This window comes from Jaminaea rosea (genome assembly GCF_003144245.1).
Source record: "Jaminaea rosea strain MCA 5214 unplaced genomic scaffold BDZ90scaffold_6, whole genome shotgun sequence".
In the NCBI taxonomy this organism is placed as follows: Eukaryota; Fungi; Basidiomycota; class Exobasidiomycetes; order Microstromatales; genus Jaminaea; species Jaminaea rosea.
The window spans coordinates 283691-303276 of NW_020289980.1; the positions used below are offsets into that span (position 1 = coordinate 283691).

The 19586-nt window shown below is 58.5% G+C and overlaps 8 protein-coding genes across 8 annotated transcripts; 3 read left to right on the forward strand and 5 right to left on the reverse strand.

Moving 5' to 3' along the window:
• Nucleotides 1–2368: 2368 nt before the first annotated feature.
• Nucleotides 2369–3169, forward strand: BDZ90DRAFT_214101 (hypothetical protein; the record flags this gene model as incomplete). The annotated part of the gene is made up of 2 exons (XM_025504186.1): nt 2369–2633; nt 2814–3169. Coding segments are annotated over 2 exons (621 nt in total), but the record flags the coding sequence as incomplete, so codon positions are not given.
• A 499-nt stretch (nt 3170–3668) lies between these two features.
• BDZ90DRAFT_227008 (NOC3p-domain-containing protein) lies at nt 3669–6412 on the reverse strand (the record flags this gene model as incomplete). The annotated part of the gene is made up of 2 exons (XM_025504734.1): nt 3669–6171; nt 6243–6412. The coding sequence occupies 2 exons, from the start codon at nt 6410–6412 to the stop codon at nt 3669–3671; spliced, it is 2673 nt and encodes an 890-aa protein (XP_025362311.1).
• A 3757-nt stretch (nt 6413–10169) lies between these two features.
• BDZ90DRAFT_260185 (hypothetical protein) lies at nt 10170–10824 on the reverse strand (the record flags this gene model as incomplete). Its single annotated transcript, XM_025508234.1, has 4 exons — nt 10170–10230; nt 10329–10596; nt 10682–10703; nt 10816–10824. 4 exons carry the CDS (start codon nt 10822–10824, stop codon nt 10170–10172), a joined length of 360 nt encoding a protein of 119 aa, XP_025362312.1.
• Nucleotides 10825–11131: 307 nt separating this feature from the next.
• Nucleotides 11132–13066, reverse strand: BDZ90DRAFT_279479 (putative THR4-threonine synthase; the record flags this gene model as incomplete). Its single annotated transcript, XM_025509183.1, has 3 exons — nt 12956–13066; nt 12304–12891; nt 11132–12220 (listed from the first exon to the last, which is right to left on the reverse strand). Exons 1-3 carry the CDS (start codon nt 13004–13006, stop codon nt 11132–11134), a joined length of 1728 nt encoding a protein of 575 aa, XP_025362313.1. The 5' UTR covers nt 13007–13066.
• Nucleotides 13067–13212: 146 nt separating this feature from the next.
• BDZ90DRAFT_232106 (hypothetical protein) lies at nt 13213–16180 on the forward strand. The gene has a single exon (XM_025506124.1). It carries the CDS (start codon nt 13245–13247, stop codon nt 16095–16097), a length of 2853 nt encoding a protein of 950 aa, XP_025362314.1. The 5' UTR covers nt 13213–13244; the 3' UTR covers nt 16098–16180.
• Nucleotides 16181–16390: 210 nt separating this feature from the next.
• On the forward strand, nt 16391–16735 carry BDZ90DRAFT_260188 (hypothetical protein; the record flags this gene model as incomplete). Its single annotated transcript, XM_025508235.1, has 2 exons — nt 16391–16566; nt 16663–16735. 2 exons carry the CDS (start codon nt 16391–16393, stop codon nt 16733–16735), a joined length of 249 nt encoding a protein of 82 aa, XP_025362315.1.
• A 367-nt stretch (nt 16736–17102) lies between these two features.
• Nucleotides 17103–18379, reverse strand: BDZ90DRAFT_232109 (isopentenyl diphosphate isomerase). The gene is made up of 2 exons (XM_025506125.1): nt 17746–18379; nt 17103–17668 (listed from the first exon to the last, which is right to left on the reverse strand). The coding sequence occupies exons 1-2, from the start codon at nt 18281–18283 to the stop codon at nt 17400–17402; spliced, it is 807 nt and encodes a 268-aa protein (XP_025362316.1). The 5' UTR covers nt 18284–18379; the 3' UTR covers nt 17103–17399.
• Nucleotides 18380–19097: 718 nt separating this feature from the next.
• On the reverse strand, nt 19098–19492 carry BDZ90DRAFT_219787 (ribosomal protein S25; the record flags this gene model as incomplete). Its single annotated transcript, XM_025504412.1, has 2 exons — nt 19098–19316; nt 19403–19492. The coding sequence occupies 2 exons, from the start codon at nt 19490–19492 to the stop codon at nt 19098–19100; spliced, it is 309 nt and encodes a 102-aa protein (XP_025362317.1).
• Nucleotides 19493–19586: the final 94 nt, after the last annotated feature.

The following is a 19586-nucleotide window of genomic DNA, read 5'->3' on the forward strand; positions in this document are numbered from 1 at the left end:
TCGTTGGCTTGAAAGCAGTGGGCGAGCGCTGCACAGATCAAAGGCAGGTCAGTACAGAGGCAGACGAAGGAGTTCTTCTCTCTGTCGTCGCCGGAAGAGACGGGGCGGCCAACATCACCGTCCTGATCGGGCACTGGGCGTCTCTCAGAGGAAGTCGAAGCACCTTCTTCGTCGACCCATCGACCACACGTCAGCATCCCTCCTCCCCTTAATTTCTCGGCGCGGCGCTTCCTGCGACACTGTCGCTTCGCAACTTTGCAGAGCGGGGTGAGCAAAGAGTAGAAGTACTAGAGGGGCCCTGTCCGACTCGCCGTCGCCGTCCGTCGCTTGGGAATCCCGAGATCTACACGACGCCGCCGCCCGACAGTGAACTTACCTAGAACTTCCTGTGAGTCCAATCGAGTCGAACCGTCGAAGCAGACTGCAGGTGAGGCTATCTTGGGCCGCCGAGCTCCACCTCGGCCTGCATCTTCTTGCTCACTGACACGACCTTTCTTCCCCTCTTGACCATCTTCCAAACCTTATTTCATTCAGCTGATCGCGCCCTCCGCTTGTCTACGGCATCTCAGCCAGCCCCAGTCCTCGGCCGGGCACTGCTTCCGCTCTGCCGTAGACGCCAGAGCCTTACATTCTTGTTCAAGGCTTAGCGCCGAGGTCTACACCGTGCCGCCTTCTCTTATCATCTTCTTCATCACCCTGAACCGCTGGCCTCCCTCGTCATTTGTCACCGTTTACCCACTGTGTCATCCTCGGCACTTGACCAAACTCATTGGTTCCGGGATCGCATTACCTTCCCGCGACGCGGGACCCCAGCGGAGCATCCCGCTTCACGCCAAGTCTCCCTTGATCGGCCTTGTCGGCTTGGCCTTGGCGACTCCTGTCACCTGCTGAAACATAAGAATATCAGCTGCGGGGCGAGGGTTAGCAGCAGTCAGTTCCCGCTGGGCAAGAGCGGCAGCACGTGCACCGCAGTACGCGACGGCATTGCTACCTTGTCATTTGTCCCTTTGGCGGAGCAAGCCAGCGACTTCGTCCCGTCGACTCTCCGTCGCCCAGGTCGTTGTACAACGCACGGAACCGTGATCAGCTACTACGACATTCAAACGCGCCTCTGCCACCTCTTCATCGTCATCACCGAACTCCTTTGTCGGTGGAAGTCTCGACCACTTTGCTCTCGGGCGGTCGACTTTATCGTCTTCCAATTCACAGCGCGGTGCGCGGTCCTCAATCGACCGCCTCGCAAGGATCTCTCCCCGGTCCGTGGCTAGCACCTCACCTTCAGGCCCGCAAGCCGGTGAGCGAAAGCAATCTTCTTCGCCGCCGTAAGCGCCGTATCCTCCCGTGGCCTCCCTCAAGAGTGCCTACAGGTCCGAGGTTGAGCAAGCCGTATCATTCGGATCCATCCCACTGCTTGATCAGACAGCCTCGACGAGGCTCTCTGTTTCACGCGTGAGTCATCTCACCAGTCAATCCAGCCATGGATATCGGCAGGCACGGCTATCGATCGACGCCTTCTCCGCCCCCTTCGACGCCTCCGCCATCAAGGTACGCACACCGTCCTGAATCGCCGCGCACCGCTGTAGACGACGGCGGCGACGAAGGACACCGTCGTCGGCCAAGATCAATGACGTCGCCGAGGCGGACGCACACGCATATTGGGGAGGTCTTTTCACCGGTAAGTTGGACGAGGAAAGCGGGAGGATGATATGATGCGGCAATGGATGCTTTGAACGGAGATCAAACTTGAGATTCCGATCGCCTTTACTGACCTAGATCGTCGTGCTCAATCGCCCTCTCTCTTCCCTCCCCTCCATAACAGTCTACTTCACAGCAGCAAGCTCGAGGCGCCCACGACTACGACGGGACAGGTGATCAGCAACGAGTCCAGCAGCACCCTGCTCAGGTTAGGCTCATGCAAAACCAGGAGTGGCCCGCCAACGCTCGTCCCAGAGCCGGATCCGGTGGGGAAAGCAGCGCTTCGGGCGCAGCTGGCTCTTCCTCTGCACCTTTGCCTCCTTCCCATCCCTATCAACAGCAACAGCAGCAGCAGCAACAGCAGCAGCCTCCATTTACGGGAGGTGCCCCTTCCTCGACCGCCTATACCCAGTACGGCGCAAGCGGTGGTCTAAGTGGTGGCGGCTACGAGCAATACGCTCACGGCATGACCGTTCCCAGCAGCGAAGGTAGCAACGAGGACGTGCGCGGCGTCAGCAGCAGCGGCTACTACGGCTCAGCACCGTGGGCTTCTGGCTCGACCGGACCGAACCCTCCTCCTCAATCCCACTACTACTCGCAGGCTCATCAACCGCAAGGACAACGACAGCGGCGAATCTCACTCAGCGGCTCCTCGCGCGAGCAAGATGGAAAGCGATACCGCCTAGTCGTCGTCCAGTCACCAAGTCGAGCCCGCATGTGTGGCTTCGGCGACAAGGATCGTCGTCCACTGAGCCCAACTCTGATCGTCAAACTCATCATCTACGATGTCCAGTCAGGAAGAGAGCTAGCAGCCACGGACGTGGACACTTCAGCCTTCTTCTTGGCGTCGGACTTGGTCCATCCTTCTGAGCTTGATGCTGCGCCGAGGAACTTACTTGTCCATCACCATGCGGCTGCCGTCTCTGCACAACAAGCAGGTCCGTCAGGCTATGGTGGACTGGCAGGTCATGAGCAGCTGCGTAGCCGTTCTTCATCCGACCCGTACGTGAGCTTGGACTACGGCGTAGCTGGCGGCATGCCGGGTGGTATGGCGGGCATCGGAGGACAATGGCTACCTGGCACTTCTTCCTCATCCTCGGCTTCATCACCACTGGAAGGCCCTCACGCTCCACCCACTACCGTCATGACGGAGACGTACACGCGCAACTTCGTCGGCGCCTGCGTGGCCTCCGCCAACATCCTCAAGGACGAGTCCGAACAGCTGGGCATCTTCTTTGTATTGCAAGACCTCTCAGTCCGCACCGAGGGCGTGTACCGCATCAAGTTGACCCTCGCCAACTTGTCCTCCTCCACCGACGGACAGATCAGGCAGGGAGTGAGCGAAGCCCTCGCCGAGGCGTACACGGATCCTTTCACTGTGTATACGCCTCGCCGCTTCCCAGGAGTAATCGAGCCTACGGCATTGAGCAAGAAGTTTGCGGCGCAGGGTGTCAAGATACCCGTGAGGGTGGACAGGAAGAAGAGGAGGCGGGGAGCAGCGGGCGAGGAGGAAGGCGAAGGTGGTAGTGGTGTCGGCGAAGGACCCTCGGGGATGGCGGGAGCGGCCGGTCCATCATCGATGGTTGGAGGGAGCATGCGAGGAGGTGGAACTGGTGGTGATGACTACGGCGAGGATGACGAGGGTGATTATGAGTGAGTCTGGACGCCGTGAGCGCCGTTCTCCATCGGACCTGCTGCCATCGTCAGGCACCCGTCCCCGTTGTTTGCCGATGAGCGTCACCAGCCGGCCCGTTGTTGTGGCTGCGGGCCGCCCCGAGTATCCATCCGTCTCCCCTTCCCCCTCTCCCTCATCTCGTATCTCGACTCCAAGCCCACATGCTCCCGTCTTTCCCTCTACTCTAGCACTCATCCCCGTACTCATCTCATCTCACTTCACATCGTAATCATCGCCACGACCAGAATCGAAAGACATCCTCTATTTCAACTCTACACCTCTCGACCATGCTGTGCGGTCACACCTTCCTCCAACACAAAATCCCCCGAGCAGCCTCAGCCACATCCTCGTTGACATTCTGTGCCAGCAGGCCCAACTCCCACGCCACGACCTCCCCTGCCTTCAACGGTCGCGCAGCCTCTACATCATCTTTTCGTACGTCGAACGCCCCATTCTTCGCCCTGTCCTCCGTATCAAGCAATGCCTCCAGCTTGACGTCCCGACCCATCACCGAACGAGCCACTCCGAGGAGACGCAGAGAAGTCTGAGCCGGAGTCTGGAGAGCAGCAATGAGGAGCCGCTTGATGAATGCGGCGCTGCGTTCTGAAGGCAGTGTGGAGGGGCGTGGCCGGAGCAGAGCCAGGTCCAAGGAGCGGAGCAGAAGGTCGGCCGTGCTGCGAAGGAGGTGGGTTGATGACTGGAAAGCAGCACCGCCACGACGTCCGCCGCCATTCTGCTGCTGCTGTTGTGGAGGTGCGACTTGCGCTACTGGGTCCTGCGGCACCTCCTCGATGCCGGGGAGCGTGCACACAGGCAGGACGAGTGCATACAGGTGGTTGACCAGGTCCGAAAGGTCGATAATGAGGGCTTCACCTTGTCCTGACAGGAGCTCGAATGCCGTCACGAGGCAGAGCAGGGCTCGACGTAGGTGCGACTCGCGACGGAGCTCGACGTCCGCTGCTGCGCCTGCCTCTTCTTCCTCCTCATCCTCTTCGCTCTCGTCTCCTACATCTTGCTGCCCATCAGCAGCTTTCCTCGCTTTCTCAATATGCGCTCTAAGCACGGCGAGCAGATCCCTGAAGAACTCCACGTTGACGCGATGCGCGAATCGCGACAGTCCCTCCAATGCCGCCCCGAGCAGCGGGCTGGGTGCAGCAGGAGCCTTGAGGATGGAGAAGTAGAGGACGAACAGCAACTTGAGCGTCTCCGTGTGGTTGCGCTCCCTCTCCTCAACATCAACCTCAGCCTGAGCCTCCTTCATCTCCTTCTCCACCTCCTTCACCTCGCGAAGTTGCTTGACGGCCTTCTTGCTCAGATGCTGCCCCTGGCCCTTGCGAATCTCACGAGGCTTGGCTTTACCCTTGCCCTGTTGAAAGCGACGCTGCTTATCCCCATCGCCGTTCTTCTTATCGTCCCCATCGCTCGCACGAACCGTGTCCGCTCGCTTGCGGCCAAGCTCGTCCTTGAGCCGCAGATGCAGTAGCAGGTTCAACACCTTCGCGTTGACCTGGTAACTGCGCTCCTTGATCATGCGATTGAGCAGCCTGACCACCTCCAAGCTTACCTCCCCATTCAAATCCCGTTTCAACACCTCCGTCAAGGCCTCAGCGCACTGCTGTGAGTCGTCGGACCAGCCCTTGCGGGAGAGCTGCGATACAAGTGAGGAGATGAGGTTGGTGCGGAAGTTGAAGTGCGTTGCGCGAGTGAGGAGGAGACACATGCTTCGCAGGGCAACGGAGGAGACCGTGGGTGACTTGGAGCGGACGACGGATTCGCAAGCTTGTAAGTGAATCTTGTAGACCTCGACGAGGCCTTGCTCCCATTCGCGGCGGCGAGCCGTCTCTTGGTTGACCTTCTCTGCTGCTTCCTTGTCGCTCAGAGCACGAATGCGGTATCCAGGGAGAATGTCGACAAAGACTGCCGTGAGTGAGAGAATGGCTGCGGATCGAATCGCAGGATCAACCTCAACCTTGGTTGGCAGGCCCTGCTCCTTGGCCATCGAGTCGTGCTCGGGCCTCTGGATATGGTCCTGCGCAAAGACGCTGAGACGCCGTAGCAGGCCAAGGGAGACTTCAGGATCGCCGATGATATCCGTTGAGAGGCGAGCAATCTGCTCGCGTGCGGCAGCGATGCGGGCTGATTTAGGACGGGAGAGCATGATGGTGTAGGGGGCTTGAAGGCCGAAGCGTGCGCCTGAGGTGATCGTCGAGGCCGGTTGGGCACGACGTTGGGCTGCTGCTTCTTTCTCTCCCTCGTCTTCCTCTTCTGATGAGGAGCTGGCTTCGGCCATGCGCACCTCACGAAGAACCCTGTTCTCCTCTTTCCTTGCCTTCTTGGCGGCAGCTGATGCAGCGGCTCCTTCGTGATCATCCTCATCTGACCCAACCTCATCCTGCCACCTGCCCTCGTTGCCTCTCACAGGCAGTCTCCTCTTTTTGGCGTCTTTGACCTCGTTTGCCTCCTCCGCTCGTTCTCTCCTCTTTCGAGCCCTAAGCACCTCAGCGTGGCGACGCTCCGCCTTGTCTCCTCGGTCCTCGTCATCGCTGCTGGACTCCTCGTCTGAGAATGACTGAGCCGAGTCGAAGTCTTCATCTGATGCGTGGATCCCTGCGAGGGCATCATCGCTATCGTCGTCACCCATGTCGCTGCTCTCGCTGGCTCCCTCCATATCTGTACTCTCCGCATCGCTGTCCTCGTCGAGGCGGGCCCTGCTTGACGAGGGACCGCTGCGATCTTCGCCTGCTTCTTGGCGTTGAGCTTTTCGCTCGGCCTTGCTCAATCTGGCCTCTTCTGCGCGTGATCTGAGAAGAGCAAGTCGGGGCAGGGGAGGTCAGTCTTGATCCCGCGACTGGCCGTACTCTGGCCTTCTCACCTGCTGATGGCCTTCTTGTCGAGGTTGAGGAGAAAGTCGACGCCCTTGGCATCGGTAGCCCGTGCCTTACCGTTGCTCTTTTTGGTCGCAGGGGCCTTGACTTCTTCCTCACTCCCATCGCCGCCCTCATCGTCATCGTCTGATCCAGCCAGCATCTCTTCTGCTTCCATGGCTCGAAGTGCTTCCTCTTCTTCATCATCGTCTTCAAGTCCAGCTGCATCTTGGATGATTGCCGTTGGTCCTCTGGCCTTCTTCTTCTGCTGCTGACCAGCGGTTGCTGCCTTGGCTTTAGCCGCTTGTGATGGTCCCGTCTTTTTCAGTCTTTTGAGCTTTGCGCCCATGATTGCAGATGATCAACGAGGGCAGATGGAGTGGTGACGAAGAAGTCAAGGTCCCAGGCGGACTGGAGAGCCTCGAGACCAAATTTCCTCGACGACGGACTGGCGGCTCTCCGACGTGCCGAGGCTCAGTCGACGTCGAGGTTCACCACTGACTCCATCTTGTCCGTGCATATATCCCACTCGTCATCAAGCTCATCTCGCTGAGCTGGAGACCACCATGTCAGCCCTTGACTCGGCCACGCGCCGCTGGATCGGCGACCACTGCATAGGGCTCTTCGGCCAGTCGAGCTCCATAGTCGTCGACTATGTCTGGGCCTCAGCATCAAAGGCCAAATCCGCATCCGACCTCTTCTCGTCTCTCACCGCCATGGACCTGCCGAACACTCCTGAGGCGTCACGCTTCGTGAAGCAACTGTGGGAACGAGTGGAGAAGAGTGGTCCCGGGGGCAGCAGCAGTAGCAGTGGTGCAGCGGCAGCAGCCGCAGCAGCGAGCTCCTCAGTGGCCGCCTCATCGAGCAGCAGCAAGCGCTACGGCCTCCTCATGGATGACGACGGGCAGGAGGAGCTCGCCATTAAGCCAGAGAAGCGTAAGAAGAAGAAGCGCAAGGAAATCTCGGTCGATGCCGATGACGGCGTAGAGGGACAAAACAAGAGGCAAGCTGCGGCTGATGGGGATGACGATGAGGTAGATGAGGCTACCCGCATAGAGCGCGAGAGAATACGAGACCAGCTCGAGAGGGACGAGTTTGCAGCACGTATGCGCGAGAAGGACAGAGGCTCCACGAAGCGCCTGGTCGAGGATCATTCAAGATCCAAAGCGGACCCAGAAGCAGCAGCGAAGCGACTGCTAGGCGAAGACCAAGAAGCCCGTACAGCGGCTATGCCCAGCCTTCGCGATCGCTCTCGTCAAGAATACCTCGCCAAGCGCTCTCAGCAACAGATCGATCTGCTGCGCCTCGAGATAGCAGAAGAGGAGCGCTTCTTCAAAGACGTCAAGCTCAGCAAGCGCGAGCAACGGGACCTCGACTACAAGAAGGAGGTGCTTCGCCTCGCAGAGGAGCGGGAGAAGATCCACGACGACGACGATGGGTATCGTATGCCCGAGGACTACATCACCGAGCAGGGGCGCATCAGCACCAAGAAGAAGGAGGCAGCGCTATACAAGCGCTACGACGATGCGAAGGCGGAGCGCCTTGCGCAGCAGAACCATGTCACCGATCTGGAGCTTTTTGAGAAGGAGCAGATCGAGCGCAGTCGCCTGGTACCAGAGAAGGGACAGGCATCAACTGCAGAAGCGAGCGTCGACTCAGGCGAATACGATTACGTCTTTGACGAGGAGCAGACGATCAAGTTTGTCATGGACTCGGCGAATCGCCTGGCAGGGGACGTCAAGCCAGAGGACGTCGAGCTGCAGAAACGTATCGCCGATGCCGAAGCCAAGGCATCTACAATCGAAGAGACGCGCAAGACTCTACCCGTCTACAAGCTGCGAGACGACCTCATGCAAGCCATCGCAGACCACCAAGTCCTCATCGTCGTCGGCGAGACAGGCTCTGGCAAAACGACCCAGCTGCCTCAATTCTTGCACGAGTTTGGCTACACAAAGGACGGCAAAATGGTAGGCTGCACCCAGCCTCGTCGCGTTGCTGCTATGAGCGTCGCAGCTCGAGTGGCGGAAGAGATGGGCGTGCGCCTGGGCAAGGAGTGTGGGTTCAGCATTCGCTTCGAGGACTGCACGTCAGACAGCACGGTCGTCAAGTACATGACTGACGGTATGCTTCTGCGCGAGTTCCTCACTGAGCCCGACTTGGGCGCCTATTCCGCCCTTATGATCGACGAGGCCCATGAGCGTACTCTGAGCACGGATGTCCTCTTCGGTCTCGTCAAGGACATCGCGAGATTCAGGCCGGATCTCAAACTCATCATTTCCTCCGCCACGCTGGACGCAGAGAAGTTCAGCGAATTCTTCGACGATGCGCCCATCTTCTACGTCCCCGGTCGACGCTTCCCCGTCGATATTCACTACACACCGCAGCCCGAGGCCAACTACCTGCACGCGGCAATTACCACGGTCTTCCAGATTCATACGACACAGCCGCTGGGTGGGGACATTCTGGTGTTCCTGACGGGACAGGACGAGATTGACTCTGCCATGGAGAGTATTAAGGAGACGGCGCATGCGTTGGGCAAGACGGTTCCCGAGCTGATTGTCGCGCCTATCTATGCGAATCTGCCAAGTGAGATGCAGGCAAAGATCTTTGAGCCCACTCCGAAGGGGGCTAGGAAGGTGAGTGCAAGGCGAGGCGTGATACAGACGAGACAAGTTCTGCTCGAGCTGACCATCGTGCCCTTTCCCTCGTTCCGCGCTCGTGCAGGTCGTTCTGGCCACCAACATCGCAGAGACGTCCATCACAATCGATGGGGTCGTCTACGTCATCGACCCAGGCTTTGTCAAGCAGAATTCGTACAATCCCCGCACGGGAATGTCTTCGCTGACCGTCGTGCCATGCTCACGAGCCTCTGCCGACCAGAGGGCAGGGCGTGCTGGACGAGTAGGGCCAGGGAAGGCGTTTCGTCTCTTCACCAAGTGGGCCTTCCAAAATGAGCTCGAGCAGAATACTACGCCGGAGATCCAGCGAACCAATCTCTCGAACGTGGTCCTCCTCCTCAAGTCCCTTGGGATAGACGATGTTCTCAACTTCGACTTCCTCGACCCGCCGCCAACTGATACGCTCATGCGCAGCTTCGAGCTTCTCTACGCCCTCGGCGCCCTCAACGACCGTGGTGAGCTGACGAAGATGGGCAGGCGCATGGCAGAATTCCCCATGGACCCGCAGCTAAGCAAAGCGGTTCTTGCGAGCGAGCAGTACGGATGCACCGACGAGGTACTCAGCATCGTGGCCATGCTGTCGGAGAGCTCTGCCCTCTTCTTCAGACCAAAGGACAAGAAGCTACACGCGGACCAAGCAAGAGCCAACTTTGTCCGACCAGGTGGGGACCACTTCACCTTGCTGCAGGTGTGGAACGACTTTGTCGAGTCCAATTACTCGCATCAGTGGTGCGTCGAACACTTTGTCCAGCCCAAAGTCCTCGGCCGCGTACGAGACATCAGGGACCAACTCGCCTCCCTCTGCGAGCGTGTGGAGGTGGTGGTGACCTCCAATCCCAACTCGGCGGACATCTCCCCCATCCAGAAGAGCATCACTGCAGGCTACTTCCTCTGTGCCGCTCGACTGGCTGGTGACTCTTACAGGCCTCTCAAAGGCGGTGCAGCGACGGGAAGCGTGTACGTTCATCCGAGCTCCTGCCTCTACAAGACTGTGCCTCCCCAGCGCTATTTGGTGTGGTTCGAGATTGTAGAGAGTAGCAAGGCATTCATGCGACAGGTGATGGTGACCAAGCCCGAGTGGTTGAGGGAGGTTGCGCCGCATACGTACAAGGTGGGGGACTTTGAGGAGAGGAGAAAGGCTGGGGGCAACGCGAGATGAGGGGATTAAGTGATCGTAATGCTCTGCTTTGGGGGGAAGTGTTTCTTCATCTTGCGATTCCATTGCGTCAAACGAAAACTTGGGCGTGAGCTCAATCTTTACATCTGACCCTTCTTCAGCTTTTCGAGCGTCTGCTTCCATTCCCTGAAGAGCGCGATGCTGCGAGCGAAAGTATCAAAGCAGAAGCGAACAGTCAGCACCTCCAAAGCTCATCACAATCACCAAAGGCTCTGTCGCTCTCTCGCTCGTCAACTCACCCCTCCTTGCCTTTCTCGAATCCACCATCACTCGCCAGGGTTTCCCTCTCCCCCTGAAACAAGCGGATCACCTCATCCAGACTCCCCTCGAGCTTGTTGATGGCCTCCTGCAGAGCGTACGGGTTCTCAATGGACTGGAAGATGGAGGCACCCTCCTGCTTGGGTGGAGAAGGGTCGGGCTTGTTGTCCGTAGGAGGGAAGACGCCCGCTGGGTTCAGGTCCGAAGGGCCGCTCCCCATGTTGGGGGTGGTGGTAGGGGGAACGATCTCTGTGAGCAGCAGCAGAGGTAGAAAGAGGGAGTGTGGTGGTGAGAAGGCGGTGAAGGAGAGGAGAGGAGGAGGAGGAGCACTCACTGGCGTCATCGGGGAACTTCCTCTGTGGATTGGTACGGCGGAGGAGAGGGAGCGTGGTGTGAGCAGCCACGCTCAGCTGAAAGGGCGTGACGCTCATTCTTCAAAGATCAGCGTCAGCTGACAGGCCAACTCACGGTGTCCATGATTGCAGATTGTAGTTGTTCGTAATGGTCAAGAGAGAAGTTGCAGACGTGTTGGAGCCTGCTTCTTCGCGTGGACCCTAGATCTCATTACCAATTGTGGGCCCTCGATTCATTGCGCCGCCGCTGCGCCCGACGTCACTCGACATGTGTGAGCGCACCGGCCAGCCAACTTCATGAGGCCATGCATCCGCCTCCTTCGCAGCGAGCCAGACCTTCGCATCTTCGCATCACCGAGACAGATGTCATTGGATGTAGCATTCGGTCCTGAAACTTAGTCTACTCTATACCGCAGTCTCAACGCCTTTGCCTACACGCTCTCTGTCCCCTTTCCCTGCTTCGCCGCTCCCAGACCTCTATGCTCCGCCTCCCTGTCGAGCACCTTGGCCGTCGCCCTAACCAACCTCTGCAGATCGCTGTCCCCCTCCCCATCAGCAACCTTGACATCTTCCACTCGCCTCTCCTTCTCCAGGAGACCCCGCATCTCATCGGGGAGAACGTCCCGCTCAAAGTTGAATGCCACATCCGCCGACGAGGCAAGGGACGAGGTGACGGCCTCGGCGAACTTGGCTGGGTGGGCTGTGCTGAGGATGATCTGCTTGTGAGAGCCCGAAGCCTCGCGAATCCAGTTGGCAGCCTGCATGCCAACCGCAGTATGCGGGTCGAGCAAGTAGGACTTCTCCGGCTTGGAGCTCGAAGACGAGGTAGCTGGCGCAAAGTATCGCAAGATCGTGTCCCTTGTCTCTCCATCGCTGACGCGCTTCGCAGAGAAGTCTCGCTTTGCTACCTCGAGCTGCTCCTTGCTGACTTCCATCACTCCCTTGCTCTTCAGATCAGCCATCCACTGATTGACCTGCTGGCCTGCTGCGGTCGCATCGTTGCTTGAGGTCTCGAAGGCGATATACCAGAGGAGACGCTCGAAGTTGGAGGAGACGAGAATGTCCATTGCAGGCGAGAGGGTCTGTTTGACGCCGCCCACTACTTGGGCCTGAGCCTGGACCTGGGCACCATCTGAGGACCCCGCAGCAGGTGCAGTTTGAGGCACGTCGACCTCCTTGGCCGAAGATCCGGATGCCTTCTCGTACTTCCCTGACGCCCAGAATCGCTCCAGAATGTCGTTCTCATTCGTCGCAACCACTAAGCCGCCCTTGATCGGCAGACCCATGCGCTTGGCGTAGTAGCCGGCAAGGACATCTCCAAAGTTGCCCGTGGGGACAACAAATTGCGCGTCGGGATTGGAGGAGGCAGGGTCGATGTTGAGCTGCTTGCAGAGCTGGAAGTAAGCTGAAAAGTAGTAGACGATCTGCGCGAGGATGCGAGCAAAGTTGATCGAGTTGATGGCGCCTAGGCGGTGTTTAGCGTTGAAGTCTGGCTCCGAGAAGAGGGATTTGACGATGTCCTGGCGGCGCAGAGGGGAGTATTCGAGGATGAGGCATCAGTAGGGGCATATCGGGCAGCTCATCACTGCGATTGTTTGCTCACCTGGCAGTCATCGAAGCTGCCTTCCACCGCCAAGTTGTGGACATTCTCATCCAACACCGTAGTCATCTGCGCCTCTTGAATCGGGCTGACTCTTCCCTTTGGATGAAGGATGAAGATGTCCACATCCTTCTTGGACCTCAGCCCAGCAATGGCCGCCGATCCCGTGTCCCCAGAGGTGGCTCCGAGAACAGTAAGGCGATGTCGCTGGTCCGAGTCAGCGGGCAGGTCGGCATTTCGGCGAGCGAGAAAGTACTCGAAGAGGTTGCCCAGCAGCTGCAGTGCAACGTCCTTGAAGGCAAATGTCGGGCCGTGCCACAGCTCGAGGACGTACTCTCCATCGCGGGTTTGTACGAGGGGCGTCGTCTGCTGATGACGGAAGGTCGAGTAGGAACGGTTGATGATGGCCTCGAGGTCAGAGGAGGGGATGCCTCCTTCTGAGCTGGAAGTTGGGATGAAGAGGGAGAGGATACGGTGCGACAGCTGAGGGAAGCTGAGGTTGGACCACTCGCTTGCCCAGTTGATCGGGAGCGAGGGCATCGAAGAGGGAATGTAGAGACCACCATTGGGGGCCAGACCGCGAAGGACAGCCTGCGAGGGCAAAGGGAGGTGGTCAGCTTTCGTCACCGCTCGCTACTGCTACTGCCGTATTCACCTCCTCGAAAGAGAGCCTCTCCTCCCCGCCTCTTGTGCTAAGGTACTTCATCTTTGAAATGTTGTGCGTCGTGGGGTGGTTGGTGGGAGAGTCACCAATGACCTCGTGCACGTCAATCGAGTCCAAAGTCTCTTCTTCCTCTCCGCCTCGGCTTCTGCCCGCGCCTCACCTCGACAGACCAAGTCAGTCCAACTCCACGCGGACAGGTCAAAACGGAAGTAGGAAGCGGGTCGTGCGTGCTCCTTGGCTTGGATCCACTCATCACCAATGATGCTCACAGCCAGCTGCAATGCCTGACAATAGTCGTCCGACGATCTACTCGCAGCTTCACCAGGCTCAAGCCTCACTCGAGCGGCTGAGAGGCGTGCCTGCGCATCGCTTTCACCTTCTTGACGAGCAGGTAGGCTCGGCTCTTCAGGCTTCCTCATCGTCTTCGACGGCTGCGCAGCCTTCTCTTTCACGGCACAACTTCCAAAAGGTCATCTCCTCGCTGCGACAGGCAACTCGCTCCTTTGCGAACACGACAGTCAAGGACGTGCAAGCTCAGTCAGCTGGTCAAGAAGCACTGTCAGGCACGTCATCGTCGTCGTCGTCCAACTTGGATCGTTACACCTCACTCCTACGTGAGCAGTCGCAGCACGTCGCTCAGCTCGCCTCCTCTCTCGATCCGCTTGAAGACCTATCCAAGCTGATCGGTGAGGCAGACTCTCGAGTTCTGCCACCAGCCCTGCATGTAGGACCTCTGCGTCCCTCAAGGATAGCTGCGGGGAAAAGGAAGCGCGACGACAGCCCCGAGACGTTGCAGCCAGCTTCGGTCGACGAAGCCGCCGCTATAATGGCCGCCCTCTCTTCTTCCATCGACACGCTAGCCAAGGCTTTGGGCTTGGAGACCTTTGCGGAGGCTCACACCGTCGACACCGCCAAGGCAGACAGTGACGAGTACGAGCTGCATACCCACACTCTCACCCAGGGAGGCCGAATTCTTGTCATTGACCTCGATCTTGGCGCATCAAAGCGTCAAGGCATGGTGCTACCTCTCGTCAAGGTACGCGTGTCCTTTGCGACCGACAATTCAACGGCAGCATCCAACAGCATGGCCAACTCTCCACCACCGAAGCTCTCCGAGTCAGGCAGTCATGCTTCTAAGCTGTCTGCATCTGACTCGAGCAACAGCCTGCACTTTAAACATGCCAAGCTGGCTAACGCACTGCGACAGGATCTTGGAGACATTGCTCAGCTCCTCTTCGGCCTCTCCCAAGATGGTGAGGGACAGACAGACGGCGGCATGTCTACTGAGGAGCGCCGTATTCGCCAGGCTGTTGCGGCGTGGCAGAAACTGAGAAAAAGCATTGCCGCTCTCGCGCGAATCGATCGATTGAGCAGTAGTAGCGCCAGTAACGGAGGCAAGGAGCCCGTCAACCTCTTTACTCACATTCGTCAAGTGGGAGAAGCAGTCTGTCACGCTGCAAGCAAGCCAGAAGAGCTGCCCTGCGGCCCGATCAGCGTCACGGAGGCGGCGCCGTTGACTCGCATACTGTTGTCTTCACAAGCCCCAAAGATGCCACCACTTGCCCTCGACCTGAGCATCGACGAGTACGACCGATCTGAGGGCGGCGAACAGCTGCAACGCGACGAGCAGCTTGGTACCCTGCCATCGTCGCAGCTGAGCTTCGTAGCAAGATTGGAACCGCCGCTTGTGCTGCCAAGACGGCTAGCGGCAAGGTTGGGAAACATCGTGGGATTGGCACCGACATCGACAGCCTCGCTGAACAGTAGACGGGACGACCAAGACATTACGGCGCTCCTGGGATCGTCAAATGGAGCAACAAAAGACCCGTCGTCGTACGATTCGCTCCTCTGCCAGCAGCCTGGACCCTCCCTACCACCGTCACAGTCAGTTTCCTCCCAGCAGGTCACGCTTCGACCCTCCCTCTTCCACGCTCCAAGTCCAGCAATCCTCGTCTCTTACTTTCCCTTCTCAACTCTTCGCCAGCTCTGGGAGGCAGTCGGTGTGCTACAGCAAGGTTGCGCGCTTGCTAGGCTGCTGAGGCCGGTGGTGATGCGATGCGTCGATCAAGAAGCGGCTGCGGCACAGACAAATCAAGCGAATCAAGCACAAGCAGAAGTCACGCTGGATGATTTGCTTCGTCCCCCTTCGGGGCCTACCGTGATGGATCTTACGTTGGACGATGCCCGTCACGCCGCAAGCACAGGCATCAACCTCTCCTCTCACCTCTTTGACTCCAAATCGGGGCAGATGCTCCATCTCTCTGCGACGATCCGCTACAAAGTCCACGAAAACGAGTGGAAGATCCAGGCGAGGGTGGCCCGCGACTCCTTCATGCTTGGAGGCAGGGGTCAAGGCTTTGTTGCAAAGGAGATGGACGAGCAACGAGCTGCAGACATCTCAGCAAAGCTGGCCTCATCAGGGGGCTTGACTGATGCTTGCGAGGACATTGTGAGGTGGGCGAAGGGAGAAGAGGCTGAGAAGGGGAGTCTGACTTTTGAGCCGCCAGGTGCGGTGGTCGGGGCTGAGGAGGAAGATGCCATCATGGAGTCCGTAGACGTGCCAGCATCAGCGACAGCGCTGTGCGCTGCGGAGGAAGACGCTACCATGGCATCGAAGGGTGCAGAGGCAGCTGTCGCTACGAAAGAGGAAGCGGTACCATCAGCTCCCAAACAAGAGGAGGAAGACGCTCCCTTGCCCTCTTCATCAACAGCCGCTCACTCGAAGCCAGCGAGGGGCTCTTCTCCCCCTTCCGGCCGTCCAATCCTACCCCGTCGTAGATCGAGCCAACGCTCCGCTGACGGTACCACCGGCAACGAAGTTGCCAATTCGCGCTCGCCACCTCCTCCTCTCACTATGCGGGGCACTTCACCCCCTGCGTCGAGCAGCTCAGCAAAACTTGCCTCGCCTACGTCGCCAACCACGGGGATGAAGAGGAGGGGTAGTCGACAGGGGACGGGAGAGGACGATGCTGCAGCCCCACGCAGGTCGCCTACAACGAGGAGAAATGCCGTCAAGAGGGAGCCGGATGAACCAATTCTGGGGCAGCGGCAGAGCTCACCTACGTCTGGGGCTGGGGCCGGTGGGCCGGCGACCAGGAGGAGAAGTCATAGTTCGAGGGGGACGGGAGTCTGACGCTGCCGTGCAGGTATTGGATCTGACTGGGGCACTCGAATGTCATGATACTGCTGTATAATCGATCACGTCCGGTCGCTTGATGTCGCTCATTGCTCCTCAGCTACCCAGTCACTACCACCAGCCGTGAGCACCGCGCTTTTCCCCCACGTGGCGCACACCGACGCGTCCGGTCAGTCCGACTAGTCGGTGCGTGTTGGTTGGTTGCCTCGTTCCCCCTCTCTGGCCCTTTCACTTCTCTCATATCATTTGCCATCCAACTCTCCTCCTCCTTCTCCTCGCAAAGACACAGAATGGCTCCTTCTGCCTCGCAGCAGCCAACAACAACAGTCAAAGAGCGCCACTACGCTCAACTGTCCGCTCGTCTGGCCCACTTGGCTCACAATGTCGCAGATGTTCATGGGCATGTCGAGCTGGCTGCAGAGCATAGCTTGAAGACTAGGGTGCTTGCCGCGAATCAAGGGAGTTTGTGAGTTTTCCTTCAGGCAGGCAGGAGAAGGGATCGAGGAGGCGGGGATAGAAGGTGGAAGAGCAACGGCTGATCATATCTCGCATCGTCGCATAGATTCATGGCCGCTAATGCGCAGGAGCTCGACAGGCCTAATCGAGCTGGTGCTGCTGGTGGGGAGCAGGCCTAAGCTCACAGCGTCGGATGGCGATGAGAAGGTACAAAGACGGAACTCTTTGCAGCCTCGTCATGGACTCAGCGCAATCAGCCTCATGCTCGCTTTGTGGGCGTCTGCAAGCCACCAGGAGAAGGCGATTAGCCAGGTGTCCGCCTAGCGTACGTGTAGCATTGTGAACACCATCTCCCTGCCCTGAGCGATGCCACACTCGCGGCCTAGTGGCTGTCAGGCTTTATCTCACGACGCTCAGCAAGGCGAATGCGATCAAGATGACGGAGTCACTCTTCACCGCCATCTTGTCTTCGGCCGGCCCTGATCGGCTTGCAGAATGCTCACTTGCGCTCGATCAATACCGGGACGGAGAGCCCAATCTCTCGGCGATGACGATGACGAGTATGCTATTGAGGACAAGAGGTGGTCACGAGAGGACAGAGGAGAGACCAAGGGGTGGGGAGCGTCTTTCGACAGAAAGGCTCAACGGCTTTGAGGTAGCGCTGCGTCATGCCATTGCAATTCAGAGGGTCGAGTAGAGGGAAGGAAGGGAACAGGCAGAAGGGGAGGGGTATGTATCGTGTATTGTCCGTTGACTCTTGCTCTACCAACTATGCTGCATTGCTGCTACTGCATGCTGCCATGCTACGTCGTGAGATGTTCATCGTCTCGTCCCAAGTGCGGCCTATACCATCCTGTGAATCTCATCATCCCTCAGATGCGCCACACTGTCGGCATTATACCCCTCACCGTCCTTCTTGTTCTCGAGGAGCAGCTTCCACCACGGGAAGAGGAATCGCTTGACGATGAGCTTGAACCAAGGCGTGAAGGCCTCTGGGTCCAGCTCGTCCATGAGGACTCGCAGCTCTTCAGGTGAGACCCACTTGGTGTCGCAGACCTCGTTCTCATTGGGTCGCAGCGTAGGCGAGGCTGTGATGAAGAGGATATAGTCGACTGTAGGCGTTGGGAGAAGAGGAGTCAGCTTGGCTCTTTGTAGGCTCCGCTGTCTCGAGGCTGCCGCGACTACCCACTCTCATGCTCGCCCCATACGCCACCCTTGCACTCTGCCAAGTAATGGATCCTCGTCAAGTACTTGAAATGCTCCAAGGGAACGTCCCCTGCTGGGATCCCCAGCTCATGATCCAACTTCCTCTGCGCCGCCCTCCTCACGCCCACATAATCCTCGCCGACCTCCATCTCCCCCTTGACCGCCAAGGGGTGAGAGCAGCAAGTGTTCGTCCACATATCCGGGAAGGTGATCTTCTCTGGCGCTCGCTTTTGGAGTAGAAGCTTTCCTGTCTCTGGATGGAAGAGGAAGACGGAGAATGCTCGATGAAGAAGGGAGTGAGGGGGGAGAATGTTGCTCATGAGGTGGCATTCCTTCTTCGAGCCGGCACGCAGAGGTTGGTCGTCATTGGACACGACGATGCATTGCTCCTCCATAAGGCGGATCTGCTCCTCGTCATGACCTGCGAGGGCGAGGGAGGAGGCATCGGCGGCTGCAGAGGAGGAAGCCTCGCCGGTAGGCAATGGAGCGTTGCCGTTGGGCGCCGCAGTGCCGTTGAGCATGGTCGTAGCCGATGACGAGGAGGATGTAGCCTGCTCTGTTGAAGTGACCGTCGTTGCCGTTGTGAGGAGTTGTTGGGAGGGCAAGGAAGATGAGAGAGAAAGGGAAAGTCTAAATGTCGCTCGTGTGGCTGCTTTGGCCGGGGAAACGCGAGCGGCAGTCGAGACAATCGCCGCTCCGTCTCACGTGGCTGGAACACACGCAGAACAAGAGACGAGGGATTGACGGCGAAAGACGATGGTAAAGGGCGCATTGGCCCCGAGGGATGGCAAAGGGGCACAACGATGAGAGGGACAGCACATACAACACGATGCGGTCCTTTCAATCACAAGAGCGTCGCGCTGAATCCTGCCACTCCCACGGGGACCCTACCTCGGGTCTCTCCCTCTGGCCCTTTGGATCCGACCACTGAGTGACACTCGATCCCGTCTCATCGTTTCGCACTCGCACCAGCGCTGATGTCATGCATCTTGATCAGGTCATGCGATGTGTGTGTGTGTGTGGATTGAGGCATATACTCGATACAAGAGAGGCGCGGTCATGGCGTGTGCGTGTGCGTGTGCGCTGTGGCGGGTGAGGCGCGGTTGAAGGTCGTGTGTGTGGTGTGACGAAGATGAGATGGTGTCGTGGCAGATGGGTGTCTGCTCCTTGCAGCGCTTGCAACTGCGATAGCAGCCAAACAGTAGTCTGCGATCCCACTGAGAGGGAGGGATCGCATCGCGACAACTAAACAACCACCGCTTTCCATCTTTCCTCGCATCCAATTGTATCCACTGTCACTCCAGCCAACGTCTCTCCCTCACGGATGTCGCACACTTAGTCGCTCCCACTCCTGGTGTAGAGCCACTGGCCGTGGTGATGGATGACCTTCTTGATCTGGCCCTCCCTCTCCAAGTGGCGCATGGCAACACGAGCGAGCGATCCGTTGATCTTCATACGGTCAATGAGAACCGACTGCGAGATCATCTTGAAGGTGGGCACCTCCTTGACAATCTTGTCGTAAGTGGGCTTGTCGAGGACGACCATGTTTTGGGCCTACGCAAGAGGGAAGCGAACGGAGCACGTATGGTCAGCGACTCGGGAAATCTCCAAAGTGTGAATTGCGGGTCGCTGCTACACACCTTGTCCTTGACCTTTCCCTTGGACCACTTCTTCTTCTTGCCTCCTGACTTGGACGCTGCGGCCAAGATGGCTGCCTTCTTCGGCGGCATGATGTGTTATGTGATGAGGGTGAAAGGGGTGGGGGGTAAGAGGACGGACGGGACGAAGTGACGAGGCCCAGTCGACTTGGACGAGCAGCCCGCC

Bases quoted from the DNA above. Each gene is read 5' to 3' on its own strand.
- BDZ90DRAFT_232106 (XM_025506124.1), top strand. From the start codon at position 13,245: ATGCCTGACAATAGTCGTCCGACGATCTACTCGCAGCTTCACCAGGCT.
- BDZ90DRAFT_232109 (XM_025506125.1), bottom strand. From the start codon at position 18,283: ATGCTCAACGGCACTGCGGCGCCCAACGGCAACGCTCCATTGCCTACC. The intron at 17,669-17,745 runs GTGGGTAGTCGC...CAACGCCTACAG, and splicing joins CGTATGGGGCGAGCATGAGA to TCGACTATATCCTCTTCATC.